Source organism: Onychomys torridus, chromosome 16, assembly GCF_903995425.1.
Source record: "Onychomys torridus chromosome 16, mOncTor1.1, whole genome shotgun sequence".
NCBI lineage: Eukaryota > Metazoa > Chordata > Mammalia > Rodentia > Cricetidae > Onychomys > Onychomys torridus.
This window is the reverse complement of record NC_050458.1, coordinates 2,027,475-2,055,307: the sequence shown is the minus strand read 5'-3', so window position 1 is coordinate 2,055,307 and position 27,833 is coordinate 2,027,475. Positions and strand designations below refer to the sequence as shown.

Here is a 27,833-nt window from a genome sequence, read left to right as displayed (position 1 = left end):
TCAATATATTGTTTCTTGGTAGTCATCCATTGACTCAACAGATACATGGTGGAGTCTATTGAAGAAACCAAATGCCTGGATTCAAGGACACTTGTTCTCAATGAGATCAGCCCAGCCTCTATTTTGCAGACAGTATGGTGTCATCTGCTCTTGTCTATCTGGTGTGTTGTCAGGGGCATAAGCTAACACTGAAGTCAGAACAGTGAGAATCTACTTTATATTGTCATAGTCACAGCTCATCTTATGCATCATTTTAATATAGTCACTAAAGCAAAAAGATGCATGCTAGTTCATCTCAGTGGTTACCTTAAAAATATGTATTAAAATTGTGTAATAAATTTTCCATAGGCCTACTTTGATATTCAGAAACAGAGCACTTAACAACAACAAAAATGAACCACTATATTGTGATTCACACACAGTCATCACCAGAGTCCCTTGCTTGCTTCAGAAGAATTCTGAAAAGTTCTTCTGTGGTGCATAAATGCACTTAAAATCCTGACTTCTTGGCTGTCCTTTGTGTCTAAAACCGAATGCCAATTTGCAGTCATTTAAAGGGGAGCAGGCCTCAGCAAGACTGCACATAACCCATAGAGCCAGGCGTTCTTGTTGGGTTTTGTTGTTTTTGTTTGTTTGTTACCTTCCCCCATATGTCACTGCCTTCCGGGCTGGATTTACAGGCGGCGCCCATGACCACCCAGAGTTGTTTCTGAGGCTCCAACCCCTACTCTTTTGCTTGGCAGCAAACACTTGAAATTGCTAAGATGTCTCCACAGTCCTGAAGCTGGGACTTAATCCTTGCTGGGTTCATTTTATTTGCTATTACCTCAGCAAAGCATTAAAGGTCAAGTAATTTAAAATTATTTCACTGTTAGTAAGTACAACAAACAAAAAAATCACCAACTGAAACACCTCTAGTGAGCATAATCATCAGCCAATTCAAAATGGCACTTGAAGAATGTGGACCCTTTCATTGTGAAAATGCCAAACCTCGCAATGGCACCCCAGCAGCAGCACCCCAGCGGCAGCACCCCAGTGGCAGCTCTAATTCCCATCACAAGACAGAAATATTAGGTGTAGTTCATCCTGTGTTCCGGGGTTATTCACTCTTATCCCATCATTCTAACTCTGCCATCATGAGTTCCTTAAATGTTGCAAATTCCTCTCTCTAGTCCCACTATATCGTTTACTCTTTCCTTTCAGGGTCTCATTTTATCCCCGAAAGGAAGAATATCACCTTCACATTCTTAAATGGTCTTACAGTTTTTATTGGTTCTGGCTATTGTCACTTTGAATGCATGCTTATCCTAAGTACCTAAAAACAGCTTGTCTAGCTTAGCAGTTTTATGGCAGAACACAATCAAAAACAGCATTTGTTCTCCTGTTCCTAAGTCAGTCCACAGCTTCACTCCTTGTATAAACCACATAGCCACAGAAAGATGGCAGGTGCCCCCACAGCCACAGATTTTCCCGCCCTTTGCTATGACGCGCTGTGTGCGCTAGCCCTTCCGTCGGTCTCTGCTGCCACTCCGAGACCCACAGCTTCTCCTGTTTCCTTTTCTTTGGCTTCAGTTTCTTCACTTTCTCTCTCGTTTTTCTTCTGTGCTTCCACCTTCTCTCCGGTCTCACCTAGAAAAATCAGCCAAAGGAGACAGTAAGAGACGCTTGCTTAGCAGTGTGTCCTGGCTAGTTTTATGTCTCCTTGACACAAGCTAGAGTCATCTGAGGGGAGGGAGCCTCAGTTGAGAAAATGCCCCCATAAGATCTGTCTGTAGGGCATTTTCCTAATTAGGGATTGGTGGGGAGGGCCCAGTCCACTGTGGGTGGTGCCATCCCTGGACTGGTGGTCTTGGGTTCTATAAGAAAGCAGGCCGAGCAAGCCATGGGGAGCAAGCCAGTAAGCAGCACCCCTCCATGGCCTCTGCGTCAGCTCCTGATGCAACATTCCCTAAGTGGATAAGAGTACCTGCTACACAAGTATGAAGACCTGAGTTCAAATCCCTAGAGCCTACATAAAAAGCTGTGTACAGCAGAGCACATCCGTAATGCAGGAAAGACAGGCAGCATGAGCCAGACAGAGACATCATTCAGTTAGTTAGAACTAAGTCAATAAGCTACAGATGGAGAGATTCTGCCCCAAACAGAAGGTGGAGGGAGAGCAGTTGGGGAAGCTACCTGATGCTGACCTCTGGCCTGCACACATGTGCACACCTGCACACACCCACATGAACATGGACATCCAGGCAGATACTAATAATAAAGTAAATTTTAAAAATTTTGGCACAGCCTGTGCTTTAGAAACAATTTGCTGGGAGCTGAACTGATCCTTGAGGGAATGTGTTTCCCAACTGTGGAAGTCTTTCATTTGGGTCAAGTGAACTTCGACCACCTGAGAGATACTTCAGGCCCCCAGAGCTGGCCTCCATCCCGTGGGAGCCCGTGCAAGCAGTTGGACCCTCAACTAGCCTCCTTTACCTTCAATGCGTTGCTGCTCTTCATCGGTGTGAATTTCTCTGGCCATTTCCACATCTGGTGCCATCTCTGCAGTTTCAGCCAGCTGTTCCCTGCTTCCAGCTGTTGCTTCGGGTTGAGATTCATGGGCGGTCCTGGTCCCATCAGGAGTTTCACAGAGTGACTGGTTCATTCCAGGAGTTTGCACAAGTTGGCTTCTGTCCGGCGTTCGTGGTGTTTCCTTCTCGTTGAGAACTGTTTCTGGAAGTTGGGGCCGCTCCTCTTTGCACAGTGTTTCCCAAGGTTGCTGCTGTTCGCTGCTTTCTGCAGACGGACCCACTTCTGCTGCTTTGGGAGAGCTGTTCTCTTTGGGACTTGCTTCTAGAAGCTGGAACTGTTTGTCCTTCAAGGTCTCTTGAAGTTCCTTTTGTTCAACTTGTTCCACAGACTGATATCCTTCCACTGTTTCTGCCACGTTGTTCTCATTAGGAATCACTTCTACAGTCTGTGACTTTGCATTCTTCCCTGTTGCTTCTTCAGGTGGTAGCTCCTTAGCTGTTTCCAGAGGGAGAGTCTTCTCAGCTGTTTCTGGAAGCTTCGTCACTCCAGCAGTTTGTGGAATCTCAGTGTCCTCCCCCGCTCCAGGGGACTCCCTCCTTCCTGGTGTCCTCAGAGGCTGACTCTTGGCTTCTGTTCCTAGAGGCTCAGTCTCAGCAGTTCCTTTTAAAGACTGGGCCTCTGTCCTTGTCTCCACATCTGTCTTCGTGTCCTCCGTTCCCAGTGTACCATCTTTGACCCCTGGCTGAGGTAGCTCAGATCCTTCCCCTTGTGCTAGAGGCTCAGTTTCCTTTGTGGGTCCTGACTGGTCTGTGGCATTCTTTCTAGGGGCCTCGTCATTTGTGAGAGATGGTTGGTGGCAGGATGTAACACCATTGGCGGTAGGCACCACTGAAGCCCTGGGCTTCTCTAATGGGGCGTGGCTAGCCCTTTGTGCATAGCCATAAAGGGCAGCTTCTCTTCCTGGTGTACGCGGTGTAGGTTGGGCCACACAGAACTTGCTTTGTTCTCCAGTGGGAGGATCCTCATTTGAAGGTACTTTTTAAGCATTTAATTGAAAAATAAGTAGAAAAGAGAGAACAGAGTTATTATTTAGCTATTTGAGAAAGCTTATTGACATCAAGTAGATTTAATGGTTCAATCAAACCACAACCCTCACTCCAAACCAAAGCCTTTAATATCATCAACCCAAATACCTCACCTTAAACATTAGGGTCCTCAAACCCAGCTTTCTCCTGAGCATCCCGTCCAGACTTCTGTTCCATAGTCTAATTCATCACAGCCCCTTTGTTTGCCTTGTTCTCACCCTTTCTCCTCCTTAGCTGTCTCTGGGCTTACACTCAGACTGGCCCTCACTGAAAAGGAAAGGCTCCACAATGGAAGCCTTGTAGTAAACGCTAGTACCCTGGGAACAGTAGTACAGGGACAGCTCGATCTGAGTCTCATGTCATGTTAGGAGACAGGGAGAAGTGAAATTCAGAACACTGGGAAGCATGTGGTTCACTTATAGCTGCTCTATTTCCTCCTGCAGGCTTGGGGGCAGAGTTCTCAGGGCCTGACATACAACATGGCAGGAGTCCTGTGAGGCATCCCAGCACATTAAAGAATGGCTGTGAGGATGCTTGGGACAGCTTAGCGCAAATAACTAGGTGACATGTTTGTACTCCTGGGTTTGTGACCCAGTACTCCTACTTCCGGAAATTCATCCAAAGCCTTTAGAAATCGAGGCAGGGGATCATCCAAACACTCCTTATAACAGCAGAAGCTGGAAAACAATGTAAACGTCTAAAACTATATTCCACTGGGTGAGATACTGCCCAGTGGCTGTGGAGACCATGTGCTGACCAGTGACAGAGACTGTAAGGACAAACAAAAGATCAGCGTTCATGTTGGGCTGGTAAAGGAGAAGCAAGGTCTGCTGTGTAGCGGACAGCTCACAAAGCCAGGTTTTGGTGTTGGAGGTGACTACACCTAAGTTCAAAGGAAGGAAAGAAAGGAAGAGGAGAAGGAAGAGAGGAAAAGCAAATCACAAAGGGAGGGAGCTGGAAGAAAATACCCCTAGTGTCAAAGTGGGTCTGCAGGTGATATTTTCTTCTCTGTTCCTGTCCCACTTCTAAAAGGTGTTTTTCTTGCTTTCCTTTTCTTTCCCTAGCCTGGTTACATATGTGCATGATCTAAAGACTTGTGTCCTGGCCCTCACGGGAGTTAAGTACACTTGGGTCTCCTCTTCCGGTTTCCCCTTCTCTGGGGCAAATATTTTCAACCTTTTAGCTGTTTGGGGAGGATGTTTGTTTGTTGACCGAGGCTGGCCTCCTACATAGGATCCTCTGGCTTCCCCCTTGCAATGCTGGGATTGTGAGTGTGCCCCACCACACCCACTGGAAGAGTGCTTCCCCCTAGGTACCTACATGAATTGTACTTTACCATCTTTCGGCTTGGGGCATTTCAAGTAACTGCTACTGTGGAAGAAAAGGACCTAGTAGCTCAGTTTTCTAACCTACTTCACCATCACCCCACCCCTTCCCACTACACATTCGTATTTCCTTTCAAGTCAGTAACTGTGCACTAATAGTCATTTAAAATAGTCACTCTGCCATAATTTAGAGAACTCAAAGTGAGAGCCATGTTTTCAATCTGACCTCAACAGACACTCCAACAGAAAGAAAAGAAAGTTTTCCAGTTAAACACAGTGTTATATAGAGGCCGTTTCTGAGCACACATGAAAAGCACAGACTCTGCCCTCTGGTGTCAATATACATGTGAAGCACTTAACAGTTACGTAAACACAGTAGGGAGAGATCCGGCAAGCACTGAACCCTATGGAACAGCTTCTTTGGAGTTCCCCAAGAGTGCCCAGAGAGGTCTGGAGGCCTCAGGGAAGAATCGCTGGAGGCCAGGCTGGAGTGAGATCGTGGAGGAGCCTGTAGGTGGCGCTGATGAGCTCAGAGTGAAGCAAGAACTGTGAACAGGGCTTTATTAACAAGATGACTAGGTGTATGCATTACGGGAAGTGGCGCACAGCTCACAAGTACTGCCTGTGTTCAGAGGACACAAGACTCTGGGTTCAGCTCTCAGAACCAAAGTTAAAACACACACAAGTAATATAGCACAGCCATCCCTCTCTTATTTTACCAGGAGGAAACAGTTGTTTAGAGAGATGTATAGATAAGATGTTCACTGTGCCTTTATTTGGGATAACTAGAAACTGTAAGCTACATTTTCATCATAAGGTGAATGGGCACATTGAGGTATATTCATTCATACAATGGAATGCTGTATCAAGCATAGTGGAACACACCTGGAATCCCAATACTCAGGAGACAGAGGCAGGAGGATCACAAATTTGAGGCCAGCCTGGTCTACATAATGAGTTCCAGGCCAGCCAGGGCTACACCATGGGACCTGACACAAACAAACAAACAAACAAACAAACAAACAAACAGCAATTTAAGTGCAAAACAATTCACTAATCTTCAAAACAAAATACTGCATGAAAGAAGACAAATATATACTGTATCATCATTTTTGTTTGTTTGTTGTATGTTTGTTTGAGACAGGGTTTCTCTTTGTAACCTTGGCTGTCCTGGAACTCACTCGTAGACCAGGCTAGCCTCAAACTCCTAGGAGTCTGCTTGCCTCTGCCTCCCAAGTGCTGGAATTAAAGACATGATTACCGCTGTGTAATCATATTTTTATAAACTAGAAAGTTATTCCAACTTGCTCAACTGTGGTAGAATGCAGAACAATGCAGGCCTGGACCTGGGACAGGAGTGGAGAATTCCAAGAAGCATGAGGAAAGGTTTGGAGAAATGGAAACAGTCATGATCTGAATTCCTGTGGGTGCATCTGTGGGTACACACTGTGCAAAGCTTGCTCAAATGTCACCGTAAATATGTGCATGATATATCATCAACATATCAAGATATTCTCCCAATTTAATTTTAAAATAATGAAATATATGAAAAAAACTGAACACAGGAGTGGGCAGGTCAGATATGGATTTTGAGAAGCCTCCTTCTAAGGCTAGGTCGCCAGATAGGAGAGATAATAGTTGGATGCAGTGACGGTAAGAGGGAGAGTCTTGGGTACCACTGGTGAATCATGTGGATCCTGGAGACAGAAAATATGGGTAAGGGTTTGGGTTGAGAGAGAGACATGCATGGTTTTGCTGGAGGCATGTGGTAGAGACAGATGTAGGTTGTACATAGAGAGCTAAAGTCTAGGAGGCAGCCAGACCTTGACTAGAAATGCATGTTGCCTATGTCTGGAAAAGGGCACTTTTGGCACAAAGGCAAAATGAGGATAGGTATAGGTGTAGTTGTGTGTGTGTGTGTGTGTGTATGTGTGTGTGTGTGTGTGTGTGTATGTGTGTGTGTGTGTGTGTGTGTGTGTGTGTGTGTGTGTGTGGTGAGGTGGGCAGAGATAGAAACAAAGACAGAGAAATCATATGTCTTTCCACCTAGCTCTACAGACTGAGTGTGACTCTTACAGGAAGGTCCAGAGTGATCAGGTACAGTCTGTCAGTGTTAAGGGCTCATATGACCAAACTGAGAGAGGTCTCTCTTCATCTCCCTTCCCTACCTCATTCATCATGAATGAAATTTTCAAAACACCAGCAAGAAAGTCAGCATAATGAAAGCAGGACCACAGGGAAGTCCATCATGATAAAGCATCTTTCCTGGGATCACAGGGAAGTCCATCATGATAAAGCAGCTCCCTTCACTCCCACACAGGCTGTCCTGGTAGTAAATGCCTTCAGAGTTAACATGGAGGCATGTTACTGTATTAGTCACAGATGCTTGCCCAGTGAAATTTCTTGATGAAATAGTTACTATAATGACCAGTACTGTCAGTGAAATGAAACAAGCCATGTTCACCCACTGCTGGGAACCGCAGAAAAATGAATTAGGAATTCAGCTGGTTATAGCAAAAGCTAACATCTGGAAGAAGCCAAGGGCATTTCCAGAGGACAAAGCTAAGCCTCAAGGAAGTCTTGGTGATATTGGCTCTTGAATATTAGCCATTTTCCTGCAACGAATTTCTTGAGTGCTATTGTAGCTTCTCCATTTCTAGATCAATGTTTTGATCATTCATTGGACACAATTTCCCCTATGCTATTGGAATATTTGGAGAACCTTCTCCAACTGTGCTAACGGCAGCAACACAGCCAGACACCCAATTTCAAGCCTTTCTATAACGATCATCATTAGCAACATCCAGCCAGAACTGTCTCAGGACGAAAGTATCTTATCTGAGAAACTCCCCAGACTTTTTAAGAACAGACCATCTGTCAGAGAAGGTAAAGATATACACTGACAACTGCCCAGACCAGGCAGATGTGCTAATTAAGCTTAACTTTCTGCTTTTCCAAATCTTATCTCTAGTTCCAGATATCCCTTTTACTAGGTGCATCTAGCTGTGACTCAGGGTGCCTAGCCACCAAGTGCACTCCCCCACCCTGCCAGAAAACAGCAGCAGCCAAGATAGCTTGGACAGATAAGGAGCCAAAGAAAAAATAAGGCAGTTTTATTTTCACTGGTCACCAACAGGCTCCTAATACTTTATCTAACCACTTCTAAGAACATAGTTTAAGCACACAAAAATCCCCTTTGCTTAGATATTAACTGAATTTAGCCCTTAGTTGATACATTTCCCCATTAGTCACTTCCCTTTTGGGTTGCAGATCATGGCTGACGATTATTGCTCTTTTGTGTGGATCGTATTGCCCCTCCTTTTGACCCTGAGGGAATTCAAGCCTGGTGACCTTGCCTTAGCCAGAGCATTGCTATTGCATGAGTATATAACTGTAAACCTCAGAGACTTGACAACAACATTTACTGGAGAACTAGACAGAGAACTAGAAGAACAAGATGGAAGATGAGGAAGAGCCAGGTGGGGAAGAACGAGATGAGAAAGGAGGAGATGGGAGAGGAGCTAAGATGGAAAAGAACTAGATGGATGAGGACCTAGATGGGGCAGGACTAGTTGAAGGAACTGAAATAGCATTTAGAGGGAACAACAGAAAAATGTAGAGAGAATCAGGCAAGAAAGGAGCTAACTAAGAGAGCAGAATAGAAGCTTGTAGAGAGAGAACTGACTCAGAAGAGTAAAGTGAATGGACTACAGAGTTTTGTGTATGTAGATTCATTTCATATCATCTAAGATTAGATTATCAGCTGGTTGTAGATTCTTCCACAGACCCTGGGAGAAGGCTATCGACCTCAATAGTCCCATTAACCCACCTGTGCCCACAGAGGTTTCCTAGTGAGATCTGAGCTTGCTTGACCCAGCAGGACTGCATAAGGGGATGACTGGACCACAAGCCTGGGTACCAGGTGTTTGGAAGGGTCTACACTTGGCTGTATCTAGCAAGCAGGAGGTCTTTTTGCCTTGCCCCTTGCCATTGTTATAAAAAGACCTTTTGAATACAGCTCTGCGTCAGAGCCAGATCCTCCCAAAGCTATCCTGTGTTTCTGTCTTCTTCTTGTCGGCCAGGTCTTTCTTTCTATCTAATATTTTCTTATTCCTCTCTCCTTAAGAGTACCCAGGGTAAGGTGGCGGTAGGCCCCCCATAATCCTTCCAAAGTGGAAATCTGGAGGGTAGGTGTTGACATGCCTAAAACACAGGCTCAGGTTTTTATATAGAATTTTGTTTTGTTTTTCAAGACAGGGTTTCTTTGTGTAGTGCTAGCTGTCCTGGAACTAGCTCTGTAGACCAGGCTGGCCTCGAACTCACAGAGATCCATCTCTGGGATTAAAGGCATGTGCCACCACCATCCAGTATATATAGGATTTTAACAGCAAATACATTCCACAAGAAGTTAAATGTATAAGACTAGAATCAGTTTGCTAAACAGGATTAACAGTAGCACCTGATAATCCACAGTAGAAGGTGCGGGTTAGGTGATCTAGACAGTATCTGAATTAGATCAGCATACCTTTCCTAAGAATCTAATGAGCTTAAAATATATGTTATTTTTTATTAATTAAATTTGTTATTTGACAATTAGCAACAGAAAGAATGAACTACAGCATGAGAAGGCTTTGGTACACAGGCCCCTAAACACTATGAGTTGTCGCTACTGACCCACAAAAGTGTCTCATTCTCATGGTGGGCTTTAAAGCATGATCAGTGATGGATAATGGAACCACTGGAACCATGGTCACAACAGCAGCAACATGATCAGATTTGACTGACTTCAAAAAGTGCCACTGGTAACTGCCTTTTTTTTTTTTTTTTGAGACAGAGTTTCTCTGTGTAGCTTTGGAGCCTGCCCTGGAACTCACTCTGCAGACCAGGCAGGCCTCAAACTCACAGACATCCACCCGTCTCTGCTCCCGAGTGCTGGGACTAAAGGCATGCATCACCACCGCCCAGCACCACTGGTAACTTTTATACAAAAAAAAAAAAAAAAAAAGTTTCCATGCTACAGAGATGGCTCTAAGGTTAGAGCATGTACTACTCTTCAGGAGGACTAGTTTGGTTCCCAGCACCCACATCAGGTGTCTTCTGTCACTCCAGCTCCAGCGAATCAGACACTTCTGGCCTCTACAGGCACCTATACCCATGTGCACATTCCAGCACATAGTACACACTCATACACATAATTGGAAATAACAAAAATGATTTTAAAAATAAAAAATGTTTCATTCTACTTTTGGCTTCAATTTCATTTTCCACCAAATATTTATCAATGTCTGTCATAGGCAGGCTCTGGACTGGGCATAGGGATTGTAGCAGGCCACAAGGAAGGGCTCTTCCCTGCTACCTTAGGGCTTATTGTCTGTAGGAAAATTCAAGCAATACCTACCTCATCATCAACTACAACTTGGTACTTCTAACAGTTCCTCGAACCCAAGCACCTCCATACACATGAACCCCTCCTCAAAGCAGACAAGGCAGAGCATGCCCTCTATCACCCTAACTTGCAGGCAGTGAGACACTTATTTTGGTCCACAAACAGGAGCCAGCCTGTTGCCTAGGCTATGTCATTATGTAATAAGTGCTGAGGATGGACGCACTGATTCCACCCAAGGCTGTTTAAGGATGTGTCTGTTTTCTGAGCCATCTATTTCATCAAATCTTACCCTGCTCTGGGCCTAATCCTTTGATGCTCATTATCTATGACTCTGTTATAAACTGACAAATTTGTTTCGACAGCTGAACCAACAGAACCTTTGTTGCAAGCACCGTTGTGATAAGCACACAAAGAAACTAAATACCAGGCCACATTACTGGTAGGATTGGAACCAGAGCTAACATACCTGAAATCCACATTATGGTGCAGGCTATTCAATCAAGCTCACTGCTCTGATCAGAAATGAAAAGTTTCTACCCAGCAAGGAGAAACACTCAGGTCAGTATTTCCTATGCTGTGCCACTCAGGATGCCGAGGGCCTCAGTCAGTCTTGGCAGTTTTCTACAGTAGCCCGAGGAAGTGCTCTTGGTGTGCTCTGTGCTGCTACTGTGGAGGCTCTAGGTTCTTAGAACTTTTATTTTAATTCTTATGCTGAGAAGTCCTCCCTCTTCAGATCACCTTTCATCTGTCCCATAAGCATAGCCATTAAAATCTACTCTTAGGTGATTTTGGAAAACAGTGGTGCAACAGCATGAACCTGCCCAACAGAGTAGTCCAGCACACTCATTTTCTTTCCTTGCCTTCTTCCCAGTCCTGTTCTACATCCAAGAACACCAAGGAGCCATTCGGGATGGCTCTGCCCATCCCCCACCACAGTGTGTGAATGCACTGTCCTGCTGCCATGGCTCCAACTCCAACCTCAGAGTGTGATGTGTCTATCTATCAGTAGACATTAACAGGGTCCTCATTTTGAGCAGAGGTGAACTTAAACAATATTTCACATAATTGAACTACAAATTTGCAGTGGGCTGCAAAATATATTATAGAGATTCAGCTGTATATTAAAGTTATACCTAGAAAAGTCAAGGCATTTTTTCAGAGGAAGCCATTTATCAAGGAATATTTGGTGTTATTCAGTTTTTAATATATCAGCTGTCTTCTGCTATGAAATTCTTGTGTGCTCATGTACTAGTAGGTCATATGGCAAACAGTTAAGCTTCTCAGACCTACTGTTGATCCACTAGGTAACACCCTAACACCCCTACAGTGCCTAGGAGACAAGCAGGCTGTAGATGTGTAGCCTTGTTTTTTGTGCAAATGAAGCTCAGACCATCCCCCTGCCTTCAGGCCTAGTAGCACTGCAGAGCTATTGACTGAGGAGAATAGGGATTTTTGTATAACCAGGTACAGTAAAGACTGGAGCAGGATTCCTGGCCAGAGCAGAGTCGCATGGCCTAGAGAGAAAGAACAAGGCAGTTTCCATAGATAGATAGTTAGGCAGAGTTGCATGACTAGAGAGAAGAGAAGAAGGCAGAGTTTCTCAGGGCCAGAGGTGAGGAGCAAGGAAGGAAAGATGGAGGATGAAGGAACAGAGGACGAAGATGAGGTTGAAAGCATAGGAGCTTAGTTAGGTCTACGACAGGGCAGTAGGTACAGATGTGCTGAAGCTGTATAGATGGAATTTTGTCCTAGAGAAATAAAGTGAATGGACAAAAAAGCATGGTGTATATAGATTCCTTTCCCTCAGATAACCCCCAGCCAGACATAGCATCTTCCCCAGGACCCTTGGGAAAATTCCATTACAAATTAACTAAAAAAGACCTACAAAGGTTAAATTTAAAAATCAATGTTTTCTAACTACCTGAATTTCTGTTAAAATTCTTTTTGACCACCATTAAGTAGATGGGTTTTGTTTTGTTTTGTTTTGTTGTTTTTCAAGACAAAGTTTCTTTGTGTAACAGCTCTGACTGTCCTGGAATTCACTTTGTAGACCAGGTTGACCTCAAACTCATAGAGATCCACCTGCCTCTGCTTCCTGAGTGCTGGGATTAATGGTGTGTGACACTACTACCCAGCTAATGCAATAAAATCTAAAGTCAAACTTAATGTAGAAATTTAAGTACAAGCTTTATCTTGCTGTACTGAGAAAGCTGCCACAGAAAATGTTTAATGAATGTCCAAGTCTGTGTTCCACTGAAACTTTTCTTAGAAAACAAGTAGTGGGCTGCATTTGGCTGGCAGTCCAGTTTGCTGTCCTTGTCTTGGGTAGTATTTAAGCTCTATCTAGATGCACTGTATCTGTTAACTTGTTGATTCCTCAGAACAGCTTTATGAAACGACATCACTATTAACCCAGCTTTACAGACGAGGCAAACAAACTGGAGTGACTGGTTCAGAGCAACACAACTAATAAATCATCTTGAACCAGGATTTGAGCCCCACAGTCTATCCATAGACCCACGTTCTTTCTTTTCTTCTCATTTTTGAAACAGGGACTCTTATTCTTTTTTTTTTTTTTCCCAGAGGATCGAACCCAGGGCCTTGAGCTTGCTAGGCAAGTGCTCTACCACTGAGCCAAATCCCCAACCTGGGACTATTATTTTTTTGCTACATCTTCCTAGTGTTGGGATTACAACTATGTGCCCCCACACTTATCAGGACCTATGCTTTGTTTTGTTTTGAGACAGGGTCTTTCTATGCAGTCCTGGCTGGCCTGAAACTCAAACTGGCCTTAAAAACGGAGATCCATCTGCCTCTATCACAGCTTACCTACATTTAAGATTCATTTTTAAAATTTTCTAAATATTTATTTTTATTATTTTTGGTTTTTGTGTGTGTGTGTGTGTGTGTGTGTGTGTGTGTGTGTGTGTGTGCGCACACACACACACATGATTGTAATTCCTGTAGAGACCAGAAGCCACTGGATCCCTGGAACTGATATCACAGTTGTGAACCACCACGTGAATGGTGGGAATTGAATTTGTGTCTTCTGAAAGAACAGCCGATACTCCTAATTGCTGAGCCATCTCTCCAGCCTCTAAGTTAAAAAGTATTTATCTATACTATGTGTGTGATGAGATGAGCATGGCACACGTGAGTGCACAGTGCCCAAGGAGGCCAGGAAAGGCGTGAGATCCTCTGGAGCTGTAGTTGAGGGTGTAAGCCTTCCCACAAAGGTTCTGGGGACTGAATTTAGATCCTCTACAAGACCAGTACATGCTTTTAACCTCTGGCCTACCTCTCCAGTCCCCAGAACCTACAGTCGTCAATGTGTGCTGTCTCTCGGTATGTTGAAACATATACATAAACACAAACGTGTTTGCACATACACACAAGTGCACAGTAACCAAAGCTTCCTATATCCATCTATCCCAGGGCAAGAAAAAGAAAAGGAATTAAATGAAAGAAACTATGTATTTTTTATCAGAATAATGGGAAAATATAAAAGGACAAGAAAATCGGCTTATAGACAAAAAAAAAAAAAAAAAAGGAAAAAGTCATTGTCATTATCAATAACAATAAAGAAAGAAATAATCAAAGAGATGCTGTAAGGAGGGCACTGTGACTCAGGTCTTTGTTGGTTAGGGTGACTGACAGCAGAAGCTCTCTCAGCCCAAGAACGTACTGGTGGAAACGACAGAGTAATGGCCTGCACACGCCATCCATCACTGCCCTCAGAATATGACAAAGGAAGGAAGCTGCTCCCTGAGGCCTTGGGCTGTTGACACCCTGCCTGGCTGTTTCCTGAGGGGTGAAGAATCATCAGCACACTGTAAATTGTTCACTCCTACAAGGCTGAGAAACAAAGACATACAACATGGACAGCACTTGGTAACAAATTTCACCTACCTTTGCAATGTTTAATTACTAGAGACTTTTCCCCCCATCTTTATTTTTAGAAGGCAAAGGTTGGACACCCTTGGACTTACACCTAAGAATGCAACACTCCTCCCAAAATGCACTCCCAAGAAGAGGTTCAAAGAAGATAACTACCAAAACTTCTGAGGTCACTGAGGCACATGGGAGACATTTATACTCATTACATGTATATGTCAATACCACATTCCAGTGCTTCTATTAAAAAAATTATGACCCAGTCCTACCAACACTTACACACACCAGATCTCACACATGTGAGCTTTGATGCTTTTAAATAAATATTGCTAAGGTTTTGAGTAAACCTCCCAGCAGCTATGATACCCTTTCAAACTTGATGTGAAACTAACTGCCTATGAGCTTAGATGAGCCAGCCTTGAGGAAGCTTGGCTTCATGCTACACAATCAAGCTTTGTTTTACTGTTTGCCTTTCCTACAAGCCTGAGAGACTGTCACCACAGGCCAACACTCCCCCAGCCTAGTGTGGCTTGAGCTACTTTTTATTTCCTGTTGTTTCTTGGATCCTCATTCTTCTGCTTTTCTACGCCCTCTTATCATCACAGATCCCTGACAATCCGTCCATTTGCTGCTCACTCTCAATAGTTGTTGACTTCACTCTTCCTACATACAAGGTCGTGATACGGTCAGATACAAGTTTCTGCAGGGCTGGGGCTGGACTGCAGGTGAACTGGAGGATGACAGCTAAGTAGGAGTTTTGGGGTCACATGGGCTTCAGCTCCATCTTGTAATACTGCCAGTACAAGATAAGTTGCTCATCCCCACATAGCTTCAGTTTTCAGGCTGTATTTGGTACTGATGTTTGCTTTAAAATGAAGCTGGAGGGTTGGGGATTTAGCTCAGTGGTAGAGTGCTTGCCTAGCAAGTGCAAGGCCCTGGGTTCAATCCTCAGCTCAAAAAAAAAAATGTTTAAAATGAAGCTGGAGTCAAGCAGTTGCCCCCTTTCCTGCACCTTGCCTTCTCTCCTCATGTTTTAATGTGGCTGCCTCAATATCTGAAAGCTTTCTGTCGTGAAAGATTTAATGCTGAGGCTGCACACTTATGCTACCGTTGTGGAGGCATTTAGGCAGTTTTCTATAAAAACTATAAACGTGTACCCCTTTGACCTAGCAGCACCCACTTCTGAGAATTGTTTGCAGATATGCTTGCACATGTTCAAAATGATGTGTGCACAAAGGAATTCACCACGGCTTGTTTAGGACGGGAAAGGCTGGAGACGGATCAAATGTCCCTCAGTAGGGGACTGGTCAAATAAGCCACACAACAGATTATTTTGCAGGTATAGAAGGGAGAACAATGTCTCCACAAAGTTAGGCTAGAAAAAATACAGAACAGTGGGTAGAGGACACTATGCTTTACAAATAAAGACAGGGAAAGAACATTTGCAATGCATTAAAAAGCAAAAGCAAAAACAAAACCAACACAACTCTCAGCTGAGGGTGATGGTATACATTTAGAATCCCAGAATCCAAGATGCTGAGGCAGGGGGATCACCAACCTGACCCACATAGTGTGATCCTGTCTCAAAATACCAAAAGTGAAGGCCTGAATGGTTTTGCACCAAATGGAGTCCTAGAGCTGAAAGAAGTGGACCGAAGCCTCCACCCCTAACCCAGCAGAAATCTCCGGTTGATAACAACCTGCAAATGAAAATCTAGTTTTCTCCCAGGGAGACTTACTGAAGCAACAAACTACTCTTTTTTTTTTTCTTTTTTTTTTTTTTTTTTTTTGAGCTGAGGACTGAACCCAGGGCCTTGCTCTTGCTAAATCCCCAACCCGCAACAACCCAGCAGTAGACGTCCAACAGAAAATGAACCCAAAGGCATCTTTGGAGTTTCCTTGTCTCACAATGTCCCGACAGGCTTTTGGGTTTTTGTTGTTGTTGTTGTTTTCTTTTCTTCTTTTATTTTTTCTTCATATTTTATTCATATTTTTCTTTTCTCTTTTTACCCTACAGATCCTTTGCATAGATATTATGGCTTCCAGTTTAGTGTTTTTACAGGATTCTGAGTGTGCAAACACTCGAGTGGGTCTCTGCATCTGTATCTATTTCTAGTGCCTTTCCTTAGGCTCTTCTCCTTCTCTTTGTTTTGTCGTGTTCTGATGTGTTAGTTTTTATTTTATCTTACTATATTATGTTATATTTTATTATTATCCCTCAGAAGACTGCTTGTTTTCTAAAGAGAGACAGATGTGGGGTGAATCTAGATTAGGGGGAGTGGAGAGGAACTGGGAGGAGTAGGGAAGGGGAAATTATAATCAAGATATAATATGTGAGGGAAAAAATCTATTTTCAATAAAAGGAAAAAATACCAAAATGAAAAATAAAAACAAAATTCAAGGGAAAAAATAAACAAAAACAAGCAAGCAGTTGAAAACAAAAACCAAACAAACAAAAACAAAAAACCTTCCTGTGTAGGGATAGCACACCTGTAATCTCAACACTTGGAGCACTGAGGCAGGAGGTCTGTCACAGGTTTGAGGGCAAGGTGACCTATGTGGTGAATTCAAGGCCAGCCTGAGGTACAGAGTGAGAACTTAAAACAAAACACACCAACAACAATACACCCAAACTAATAAACGCTGGTGACTGAAAAGCCGGTGCTGAGGGGAGGCAATGCTTTTCACACACATCTTTTTCAAAAACTTCACATTTTGAGCCACATATCTGCATTTTCTACATTTTATCTAAAGTAGCCATATGTGATACCTATGTCTATGCCAAAGGCATTCTGAGCATTCAAAACTCAATCCAGAGACTTCTAGCACGTGGAAAAAAATCCCATTCATATAGTATCTATACAGAAGAAAAACACTATACAAATTAATGTTAATTTTAGTGATGCTCTTCAATTACAATGCAACAATAATCTGGTTAAGACTGAATTCAGTCTTAACTTGCACTGTGTGAAAACACTGGTTGAAGTCTGGACTATGTCCTTTACAAAGACCATTCTCTTACCATGTGAAATTCAAATCTACCTGGTTGTCTAGGGAACAGGCTCCAAGCAGTTAGTGAAATTCAGATTAGAACAGATCATCGTAGCTGTCGTTGGAAATGTACACATTAACCCAGCAATGCATTTGTCGATAATTCCCATCTATTTCTTTTGTCTGCACTGATGCTTAACTGTAAACCCTAAGGATGGAGAATCCTGGCAGGAAAGGGTGTCATTTATGTCAGGAGAGAATGGGGCAGTCATTACTCATGTGTCAGCATGGAGATAGGCTGGGGAAGAGGGTGGAGAGACCTGTGGAGACACCGAAACCTATGAAGTGGATACAGGCTCTATGTTCCGACTCCATTAGGTCAGAACTGGCTGTAATACTTAGAATTTGCTCCCACAAAATTAAGAAATTCTAACTTCAACCTATTTATCCTTTCTTCCCCAAACAAAGGCCTCTTCCCTCACACTTTTCAGGGCTCTGAGTAAAAATGCCAGTGCTACTTTAACAATCAGGCCCTGTTCTAAGCTTGGAGCAGCCAGAGGCTGGTCTCCTCCTTTGTCCCTGAGGCACACACCTGCGCACTGGCTTTAGAAGTGATGGAAAAACCTGGGGTAGGCAGGGAACTTGTCTGCTGAGTCAGAGCAAATATCCCCCACCATTAGTGGAACACATTATGTTCCTATGCAGCCCATTATTTATCTGTCTATCCAGTGTCAGCCAGCTGAACGACATTTGAGCCTAAAAAATAGGGTCTTCTGGGTCCAGGAAAACACTCAGTTAGTGCCAGGCAAGGCTGAGAACCTGAATTCAGACCCCCTCAACCACCTAGGAGATGGCACCTATAATCCCAGCACTGAGCGGCCAGAGATAGGCAGATCTCTGTGGCCCATTGGCTGGCCAGCCTAGCCCAGTGATCTTCAAGTTCAGCTAAGAATTGTCTCAAAACAAAAAGGTGGGAAGCTGAGAGACAGCTCAGCAGTGAAGAGTCCAAGGTCAGAGAGCTCTGTTCCCAGCACCTACAGGAGCAGCTCACAACCACCTGATCCAACGCTATAGGCACTACACTCACATGTAGCTTTCTAAAAAAGTCTTTAAAATTAAAAATGTTTAAAAATGTCCTCCAAAAGGTAGGAATGGGGAGTGGGTTGGGGGGGAAGGCTGGGGGATGGGAAGAGGGAGGATGGGAGGAATCTGTGGTTGGAGTGTAAAATGGATAGAAAATTTCTTAATAAGAAGAAAAAAAGTGACAAAAAAAAAGTAAAAATAGAGGGCTGAAAGAGATGGCTTAGTGGTTCAGAGCACTGGCTGCTCTTCCAGAGGACCCAGGTTCAATTCCCAGCACCCACACGGCAGCTCATAACTGTCTGTAACTCCAGTTCCAGGAGACATGACACCCATGGCAAAACATCAATGCACATAAAATATAAATAAATAAATAAAATATTAAAAAATAAAAATAAGAAAGTAAAAAAAGAGTCCTCCTAATGTTCCTATTTCCCTGGCCTTACTTAGGGATTATAATAGATGTTTTGTTTGTGCAATATAGTTATATGGTATGCCTCAAATCACTCTAAATACCCATCAGGTATGTGGTCATTTGCCATGGAAATATAATACTAGTGTGTTATTAATATTGACATGTAATATTAATAGATTGTATAATGCACTAGTATATAATAGAAATGATATGGCGTTTGTATAACAGTGGCATATCTAATTTCTATGTAATATAGTACATATTTATAAATAATATATGATATTATATAATATTTACATAACACTTAGGCATGAGAATAGGTACTTTTTAGTGTATTTGTTTTGTTGTTTCCAAAGTGACCATATGCCTAATGGAGGTCCAGAGTGATCTGAGGCAAAAACATTTAATTCCAGTTAGCACAAGCTGGCTGAAGCCCTGGTGTCCAAAGCCACATTTCAACTCTTGGCAGGGCTGACTTGTAAATTATTTACACATCTCTGTAAAGTAGAAATAGGCATAATGCTTAGTTACAGCATTGTTGTAAGGATTAAATGAAGTAACCCATTCAACTAACAGCAAGCTTAAAGAATTTTTTATTGTCTACATGTAAGTACATAACATAATGGGGTTTTCTCCTCCCTGCCTCCCCCAGTTTTTTGAGACAGAGTTTCTCTGAGTAGCTCTGGTTGTCCTGGAACTCACTCTACAGACCAGGATAGCTTGAACTCAGAAATCTGCTTGCTTCTGCTGGGATAAAAGGCATGGGTTACCATGCCTGGCTTATGATGGGGTTTTCTCTTTGATTTTAAATTAGTAGTGTGTGTGTATGTGTGTGTGTGTGAGAGAGAGACAGGGGTGTTAGCTGTACCCATCATACACGTACAGAGGTCAGAGGACACCTCTGTGGCTCAGCTATCTCCTGAGCCTTTTCACGGGTTCTGGGCATGGCACACAGGCCATCTCACCAGTACTATGATGTTATAATAGACTTACCTTGATTCTTTGTCTTCTTTTTTATGTACAAAACCACCTACATCTACTCTCTTGGCAAATGAATATACAATATTGTTAACTATTTTCTTTATGATGTCTATATCTCTGGATTTACCTCACTACATAACTGAAGCTCCGTCCCCTTTGACCTACATTCTCACATCCCTCCTTCTACCCCTGCCACTCAAAACCAACATTCTACTCTCATTTCTCTGCAAGATAGGGCTTTCATACTCACGAATGAAATTATCATTTGTGATGTTCAATAAAAAATAAACCAGAAGCAAAACCCAATATGAGTTCACCTCATCCGTTACTGGAGACTGTGCAGGAGGCTCAAAGGTTCCGAGAACAGTATACAGCTTGCAGATTGAGCACTTGGGAGACCTTGGTCAGAATTTGATGGCACTTCCTAGATTGTCAAATGTGACTTCTTTAGGACACCTCCCAGGGAGGCTGCAGAGCAGTTCAGCGATTTAGAGCACTGGTTACTCTTGCAAAGGACCCAGGTTTCATTCCCAGCAGCAATGTGGTGGCTCATGACTGACCATTATAGACAGTTTTCCAGTTCTAGGGACTCCAGTGCTCTCTTCTGACCTCCTTGGGCACTGCATGCACATGGTGCACATACTTAGTGCACAAAACACTCATACATATAAGACAAAAAAAACAAATTAAAAAAAAACTAAATGCCTCCCACATGAGCTGCTGATAAAACAATCTGTTGATTTTTTTTTCTCATTGTTTCACTGCAGGAAGGGAAAAATATCACCTTGATAGTTTGTTCTTAGAAGTTGTCCTAGGTTTTTGGTTTTGCTTGTTGGATTTTTGTTTTTGTTTTTGTCTGTCAGCCTGACACAAGCTAGAGTCATTTGGGAAAGGGACCTCAGCTGAGACAATGCCCAACAGACTGTGGGCTAGCCTGGGGACATTTTCTCAGTTGTGGTAGGTCTAGCTGATTGTGATCAGCTCCACCCCTGAGCAGGTGCTCCTGGATTCTATAAGAAAGCAGGCTGAGCAAGCCACGGGGAGCAAGCCAGTAAGCCTCATCCCTCCAAGGCTTCTGTCTCTGCTCCTGCCTCCAGGTTCCTGCCCTGACTTCCCTCAGTGAGGAAGTGTGATCTGAGAAGTGTAAGCTGAAATAAACTCTTTCTTTCCCAAGTTCCTTTTGGTCATGATGCTTATCATAGCAGTAAGAACCTTAAGTGAGGCAGTAGTGTTCCACAGTGGAAGTGAAAGGTACAGTATAAGATTTATAAGATTTGGGAGATCTGAAGCTGGGTGTGGTGATGGAACAGACAGATTTTTTGAGTTCCAGGCCAGCCAGTGCTATATAGTGAGAACTTGTATCAAAAAAAAAAAAAAAAAGCCACTCAAAAATAATAATGTCTTGGGGGTCTGATTTAAGAGTATTCTCACAATGGAACCTGACTGGGATTGTGGAAAGAAGGAGGTGAGAGTCTGGTAGTCTTTCATAGTCTCTTGCCAGTCTAGACTAATGGCCATTCCCGTTACAATCCTGCACTTTTGCCAACTGGAACGGTTCACCAGTCTGAAGGTTCCTCTTTGGCTTTATTTTTCACCAAGAGCCTGTTATATACTAAACATTGTTAGGCACTGGAGCATGTGGTTAATGAATGCATATGATGAGCATTTAATTAAACTTGGACTATTTTTATCTAAAAGCACAATGCACTAGCTTGGGTTGTATCTAGGATTTAGAGAAATTTTAAGCTGTAGAGAGAGGAATGAATTTTTTATAAGGCCTCCAAGATCACAAAGTTGAAATGCTGAACATACAATAGTATTCAATTGCAAGTGTATTGTACCATGAAGGCTCAGAGGCAATACACCTGTTGGTTGCTTCAGTATATGTTTCGAGCAATTTATACCACATCTTAATCAATTTTCTATACACTTCAACTTGTTGGCAAGTGTTTAACATTCCTTCTGGAACAACATTCATGAAAACTTGCAACAAAAGAAAGCAGGGTAAAAAATAAGTTTAACTCATATGAATTGTTAATACAGTGATCAAATGTCTTCTAAGCCAGAGAAGCAAAGCGCCCATTCTATTGATTAGATATATTTGCCACTCCTTGAGTTACATTCCTGGGGTGTGTCCGTCCTGGGCATTGAGCCAAGGCCTTGGGCATGCTGCCCACATGCTGTACCACTGAGATACACCGACTCTAACACAGTCCTCTGCTTTTTAACCCAAGATACCTCTGAGAGTGAATGAGAGAAGCAGCTGTGATAATATCATCTCCTGAAAGCATTGTTTTTCTTACGTTTCTCATGTGGATACCAGTAAGGAATTACCATTGGAACAAGAGCGAAAATCCATCTGGTTTTATAAAATGAGACATGAAACATGAAAACAACTTCTAAGTGCTCTGGCCTCAACAGAGCCTTTTGGGGTGTGAGGGGTTCTGAACTCTAAGGGAAAAGAGTCAGCAGGCACTCTGCAGTAGGCATAGACTTTCATTTCTTCACATTGTCGCTTAAGGGATTTGAATCATTTGTGCATACGATTTTAAGTTCTGTCTAGTTCCTCTGCTTATCTACGGAAATCTTGATGGCCACACAGTGCCACAGCAACAGTAACAGGGTTCTGAGTAGGACAAACGGCTGAGTTCTGAAGCTTGCATGATAATCTTGTGTTCTCTGCCACAAAACAAAACACTCCCAAACTACTGCTACTGCAGTAACACAGGATGCTAACACCGGTGAAAAGGAATTCAAAGATAAAATTCCCCCTAAAGTGAACTAATGAAGACTATAAGCAACTTGAAGAATCCACTTAACTGTCAATGTCCAAAATGCTAGCAATTTATAATCTAGGAAGTGGGCTGGCTGTGAAACGCAGTCACTCCCAAGTTCATTCATCTACATCTAGTCTTTCTACAATATTTGTCACTGTCAGAATGATATTAATAACTTGTCTCATGTGCTCATGTTCCACTCCCAGCTTCTGTGAGTTACATGAGCAGCTCCAGCATCTGCGTACAGTAAGTAGAAGACTGAAATGTGTTCGCAGAATTTCTTTACAACAATGAGTGGTGACTACCTTTCATCACACACATATGCCTCGAGAATATATAAATTGGGGACAGGGGAAAGTGTATGTGACCCTTTAAAACTTTTGGAGGGATCTAGTGCATGGAGGGGATGCACAAGTGTGTTCTATGCATGTTGTCATCCGACGGTGATGACCTGTCTATGGGAGAGCAAAATAGAACTCTGAATGAGACATTTCTCATCTGTATGGTGAAGGGAATGTGGCGGCTAGCTCAATCAGTAATTTAGAGCCAAGTACCCTTTTTCCCACCCGGTAACGCATCACCCAGCTCTTGGCCCCGGAGTCTTGCAACAGGTGCACCCAGAGGGACACAATTCAGTCCCTCCTCCGGGAAGAAGCTTGCCCCCTGCTGGCGAGGTTGAGCCAGGGTTGCACCCTCTGGATCTCGGGGCAGCTAGCACACAGAATCCCCCAGCCGGAGTGGGTGCGGTGTGGGACCCTTGCTCACCTCCGCTGCGGAACCTGCTGCTGTCGCCCGCCTTGTTGATAGCGCTGCTGGAGCAGCCCATCGCGCAGAAGTGCAGTCACCTGGCCCAGCCTCACGTGAGTGTCGTCCCAGGGCTTGGATGCGATGCTCACCGCAAACCCGCAAACCCAGCCGCTGAAGTTTCTCCCAACTGTGGGATCTTGCTGCCCAGGAGTTCAAGGCGCACGCGCAACGAGGCCCTGGGTGCCCCGTGCGCACCTGAAGGGGCGAGCGAGAAACCAACAGGTGGATAGAACCAGAGAGTGCAGAGTGCCAGACAGCTGGACGACCAGCAGGCAAGAGAGAGCCGGGACAACTAAAACCAAAGAACCAGCTGGACAGGAAGCGGAGGGTGCCGGGAAGGGAAATGGGGAAAAGAGATGAGATGAGGGAGGAGAGCGAAGCACTGGGAGGGATGGGGTGGAATAATCGTCCTAAATAGCCAGGGAGGGAAGGCGGCGGCTTCAGCCAGAGGCTGTTGATTGGTAGACTAGATGTGCGATGACAGTCATCCTCTTACATAACTCCAACACAGTTACCACAAGGAAGTTTAACATCGGATACCGAACTGTTAAACCTGCCCTCCACAGTTAGCTTCAGGCTCTCCCATCCAGAACTACACCTATGACTTTGGTGCCTTGCTTCTTTTCGGTTTGCTGTGATCTGGAGCGGTTCCCCTAATTCTGCATTCTCTTTTTTTTTTTTGAGCTGAGGATCGAATCCCGGGCCTTGAGCTTGCTAGGCAATCGCTCTACCACTGAGCTAAAACCCCAACCACTAATTAAGAAATTTTTATTTTTAATTTGTCTCTTATTTGTGACAGGGTCCCTACATAGTCCTGGTTGTCCTGGAACTTGCTATGTAGACCAGGATGGCCTCGAACTCACAGAGATCCACCTGCCTCTGCCTCCTGAGTGCTGAGGTTAAAAGTGTGCATCATCACGCCAGGGCCATTAATTTTTATTTTATGTGTCTGGGTGGACTGTGCCCACAGAGGCCAGAAGAGGACGTCGGATCCTCTGGAAGTGGAATTACAAATGGTTGTGAGCCTGTACGTGGGTGCAGGGAACCTAACCTGGGTTGTCTGGAAGAACAACTTTAGCAAGTGCCCGTAAGTGCTGAGCCGCCTTTCCAGCCTCCTGTTTTGTCTTCGATGGCCTTAACATTAAGAACAGATTGTTTAGCGGGCAGCACGCCTTTAATCCCAGCACTCAGGAGGCAGAGACAGCTGGATCTCTGAGTTCCAGGCCAGCCTGGTCTGTAGAGTGAGTTCTAGGACAGCCAGGGCTACACAAGAAACCCTGTCTCAAACAAACAAAACAAACAAACAAACAAACAAAGCACCAGGCTATTAGTTTTATTCAGCATTTCTTGATTTGGCTTTGTTTGATTTGTTCAAGACTGTTTCCACATCATGCAGTTTGGGCAGCCATGATACCCTTTCATTCTTTTTTAGGAGTCAGCCATACCAGGGCATCCTGATTTTGGGAAGTTAATTAGCATTTACAGGGTTTCTCTTCTGCAGTGTCACAATTTATTCTTTGCAGTTTATGGGGTGGAACTGTTAGGTTAAGTAAGTAATATCATCTCTTATTTGGACCAATTATTAAATGGTGAACTTCTACTTATAAGTAGAATATATTATTCTTCCTACATTTGTTAATTGCCATTCTACTTTAAAGAAGCCCTTTCCTTTACACCAGTAGATACCCATGAAGTCTTACAGTACTCAGTGTGTTTCATTATCATCTGTATTAGTTTGCTGGGGCTGCTATAACAAAACACAATAGACTGAGTACCTTGAACAACAGAAATTCACTTACTCACAGTTCTAGAGTTTAGATCAAAGTGCCAGCCACAGGCTGGTTTCTTCCAAGGCCCTCCCCTTGACTGGTAGATGATTCTCCTTTCCACATATCTTCTGTATGTCTATGTCTTAACACTCCCTTTTAAAAGACTGGTTTGGGGACCTATCATTCTGACTTCACTTAGCACTAAATACCTTCTAAAAATCCTGTCTATAGAAACAGTCACATTAGGAGGTCCATCTTTATCCTATCAGTTTGGATGCAGGGAATGGTTCATGGCATAGAAAACTTCTTCATCCTCAAGTTTTTAAAAATAAAAGTCATGAGTCAGGAGGTGGTGGCTTTAATCCCAACACCCTGGAAGCAGAGGCAGTTTGATCTCTGAGTTTGAGGGCTACACAGAGAAACCCTGCCTTGGAAACCAAATAAATAAATAAATAAAAGTCATTTTTGGTTTATCTAGTGAAGGCTTAAAAAAACTTTTTCTTAGTAAGATATAATTTACATATTAACAAAAACTAAATATGTGACTTTAAATTCCCTAAACTCTACATTTTATGCTAAACTAGGATTCCGTTAACTTCTCTATTTTCCTTATCAACCAGTTTTAGGAATTGTCTGAAGTACCCTCAGGGATAAGTATCTTCTGTTATTTTCAGTAGAGGCACTTAGCGATCAGGTATTCAGTGATTCATGAGGTGAAGAGACACCATGATCACAGCAACTCTTATAAAAGAAAACTTTTAATTGGGCTAGCTTACAGTTCAGAGGTTTAGCCCATTATCTTCCATGGCAGGTGGCATGAAGGCAGACATGGTGCCGGAGAAGAGCTGAGAGTTCTACATCTAAATATGCAGGCAACAGGAGTGAACTGTGATAGTAGTCATAGCTTGAGCATAGGAGACTTCAAAGTCCACCTCACAGTGACACACTTCTTCCAACAAGGCCACACCTCCTAATAGTGCCACTCCCTATGGGGACCATTTCTTTCAGACCACACCACATTAGGCAAACAGGTACTTAATGAGTATCAGTCTTTTTCAGGAATCATCCCATTGCTCAATAAATGGGCTCAGGAATAAAATAGATAGAGGAATGGGGATGGAAGCCATATTGGGTTCAGCAACTCAGCAATTTGTTCCTCCCTTTACCAAAGTTTACCTGGCTGAGTGTGCAACTTCCCACAAAGTGATGACAAATGTTGCCTCTGAAATGATACTGTGATGAGATCTACTTTTTCTTTTCTTTTCTTTCTTTCTTCCTTCCTTCCTTCCTTCCTTCCTTCCTTCCTTCCTTCCTTCCTTTCTTTCTTTCTTTTTTTTGGTTGGTTCCCCCCCCCCCCCCCCCCCCCGAGACAAGGTTTCTCTGTGTAGCTTTGGTGCCTGTCCTGTAGCCCAGGCTAGCCTCGAACTCACAGAGATCCAGCTGCCTCTGCCTCCTGAGTGCTAGGATTAAAGGCGTGTGCCACCACCATCCGGCAACCTTTTTTTTTTTGCTTTTTTGCTTTTTAGTTTTTTGAGACAGGGTTTCTCTGTGTAGCCCTGGCTGTCCTGGAATTCACTCTGTAGACCAGGCTGGCCTCAAGCTTTGGTGCCTGTCCTGTAGCCCAGGCTGGCCTCGAACTCACAGAGATCCAGCTGTCTCTGCCTCTAGAGTGCTGATTAAAGTGGGGTTAAAGGCGTGTGCAACCATCCAACCTTCTCAAGGAAGATAAAATGGATTGCTTTTAGTATAACAGTGAAGCTAATCTTCTAAAGGTGTGTGTGTGTGTGTGTGTGTGTGTGTGTGTGTGTGTGTGTGTGTGCTTGTATGAGTGCAGATGTGTGTGCACTGTGTGTATGTGGAAGTTAGAGGGCAACCTCCAGTGCTGATCCTCACTTTCCATCTTGTTTGATGCAGAGACTTTGTTTGCTACTGTATCCATCCTGTTAGCTGACTCACAAGCTTCCAGGAATTCTCCTGTCTCTACCTTCCATCCTACTCTAGGAGTGCTGGCATCACAGGAACTATAGCATCCAACTGAATTCAGCTCCTCGTGCTTTTGAGGCAAGCACTTTATTCACTGAGCCATCTCTATATCCCTAAGTGAGCAGATAATTTTTTACTGTAGTGGATATTAGATCAAACTTGTTATTCCTACTCAGTCTCTCTCTACCAGTACCATTCATCAGTGGTCCTGTCATCAAGACATTAGACATCCTACTGGAGAGTCACTTGAGTCTAGGATGTTGAGACCAGCTTGGACAACACAGCAAGACTGCCCCACGTCAGAAAGAGAAAATGAAAACAAGACATCATACCTCCCTGAGACATTCCATTCCATATTATATCTTGTCAAAGAACTGTTGTTGTTTGTTTTAACTCTTTTGGGAGACCTGTCACCCAGCTCCCAAATAAATCACACACAGAAGCTTATTCTTAATTATAAATTCCTGGCCTTAGCTTGACTTGTTTCTAGCCAGCTTTTCTTTCCTTTTTTTTTTTTTTTAAAAGATTTATTTATTATGTATACAATGTTCTGCCTGCAGGCCAGAAGAGGGCACCAGATCTCATTACAGATGGTTGGGAGCCACCATGTGGTTGCTGGGAATTGAACTCAGGACCTCTGGAAGAATAGCCAGTGCTCTTAACCACTGAGCCATCTCTAGCCAGCTTTTCTTAACTTAAATATCCCATAACCCTTATGCCTCTGGATGTTTACCATTCTGTTCTGTTACTTCTGTAAATCTTTTTTTTTTTTTTTTTCAGGAGCTGAGGATCAAACCCAGGGCCTTGTGCTTGCTAGGCAAGCGCTCTA

At 43.4% G+C, this 27,833-nt stretch overlaps 1 protein-coding gene across 1 annotated transcript; it reads right to left on the bottom strand.

Annotated features, from left to right (window-relative positions):
• Positions 1–835: 835 nt before the first annotated feature.
• Erich5 (glutamate rich 5) lies at positions 836–23,491 on the bottom strand. Its single transcript, XM_036208874.1, has 3 exons — positions 23,211–23,491; positions 2,476–3,546; positions 836–1,629 (listed from the first exon to the last, which is right to left on the bottom strand). The coding sequence occupies exons 1-3, from the start codon at positions 23,269–23,271 to the stop codon at positions 1,481–1,483; spliced, it is 1,281 nt and encodes a 426-aa protein (XP_036064767.1). The 5' UTR covers positions 23,272–23,491; the 3' UTR covers positions 836–1,480.
• Between the last annotated feature and the right edge of the window lie 4,342 nt (positions 23,492–27,833).

Excerpts from the sequence above, each read along its gene's own strand:
- Erich5 (XM_036208874.1), bottom strand. The coding sequence starts at position 23,271 with ATGGGCTGCTCCAGCAGCGCTATCAACAAGGCGGGCGACAGCAGCAGG. Across the intron at positions 3,547-23,210 it reads CAGCAGGTTCCGCAGCGGAG|TACCTTCAAATGAGGATCCT; the intron begins GTGAGCAAGGGT and ends ATGCTTAAAAAG. Across the intron at positions 1,630-2,475 it reads AGAGCAGCAACGCATTGAAG|GTGAGACCGGAGAGAAGGTG; the intron begins GTAAAGGAGGCT and ends TGATTTTTCTAG.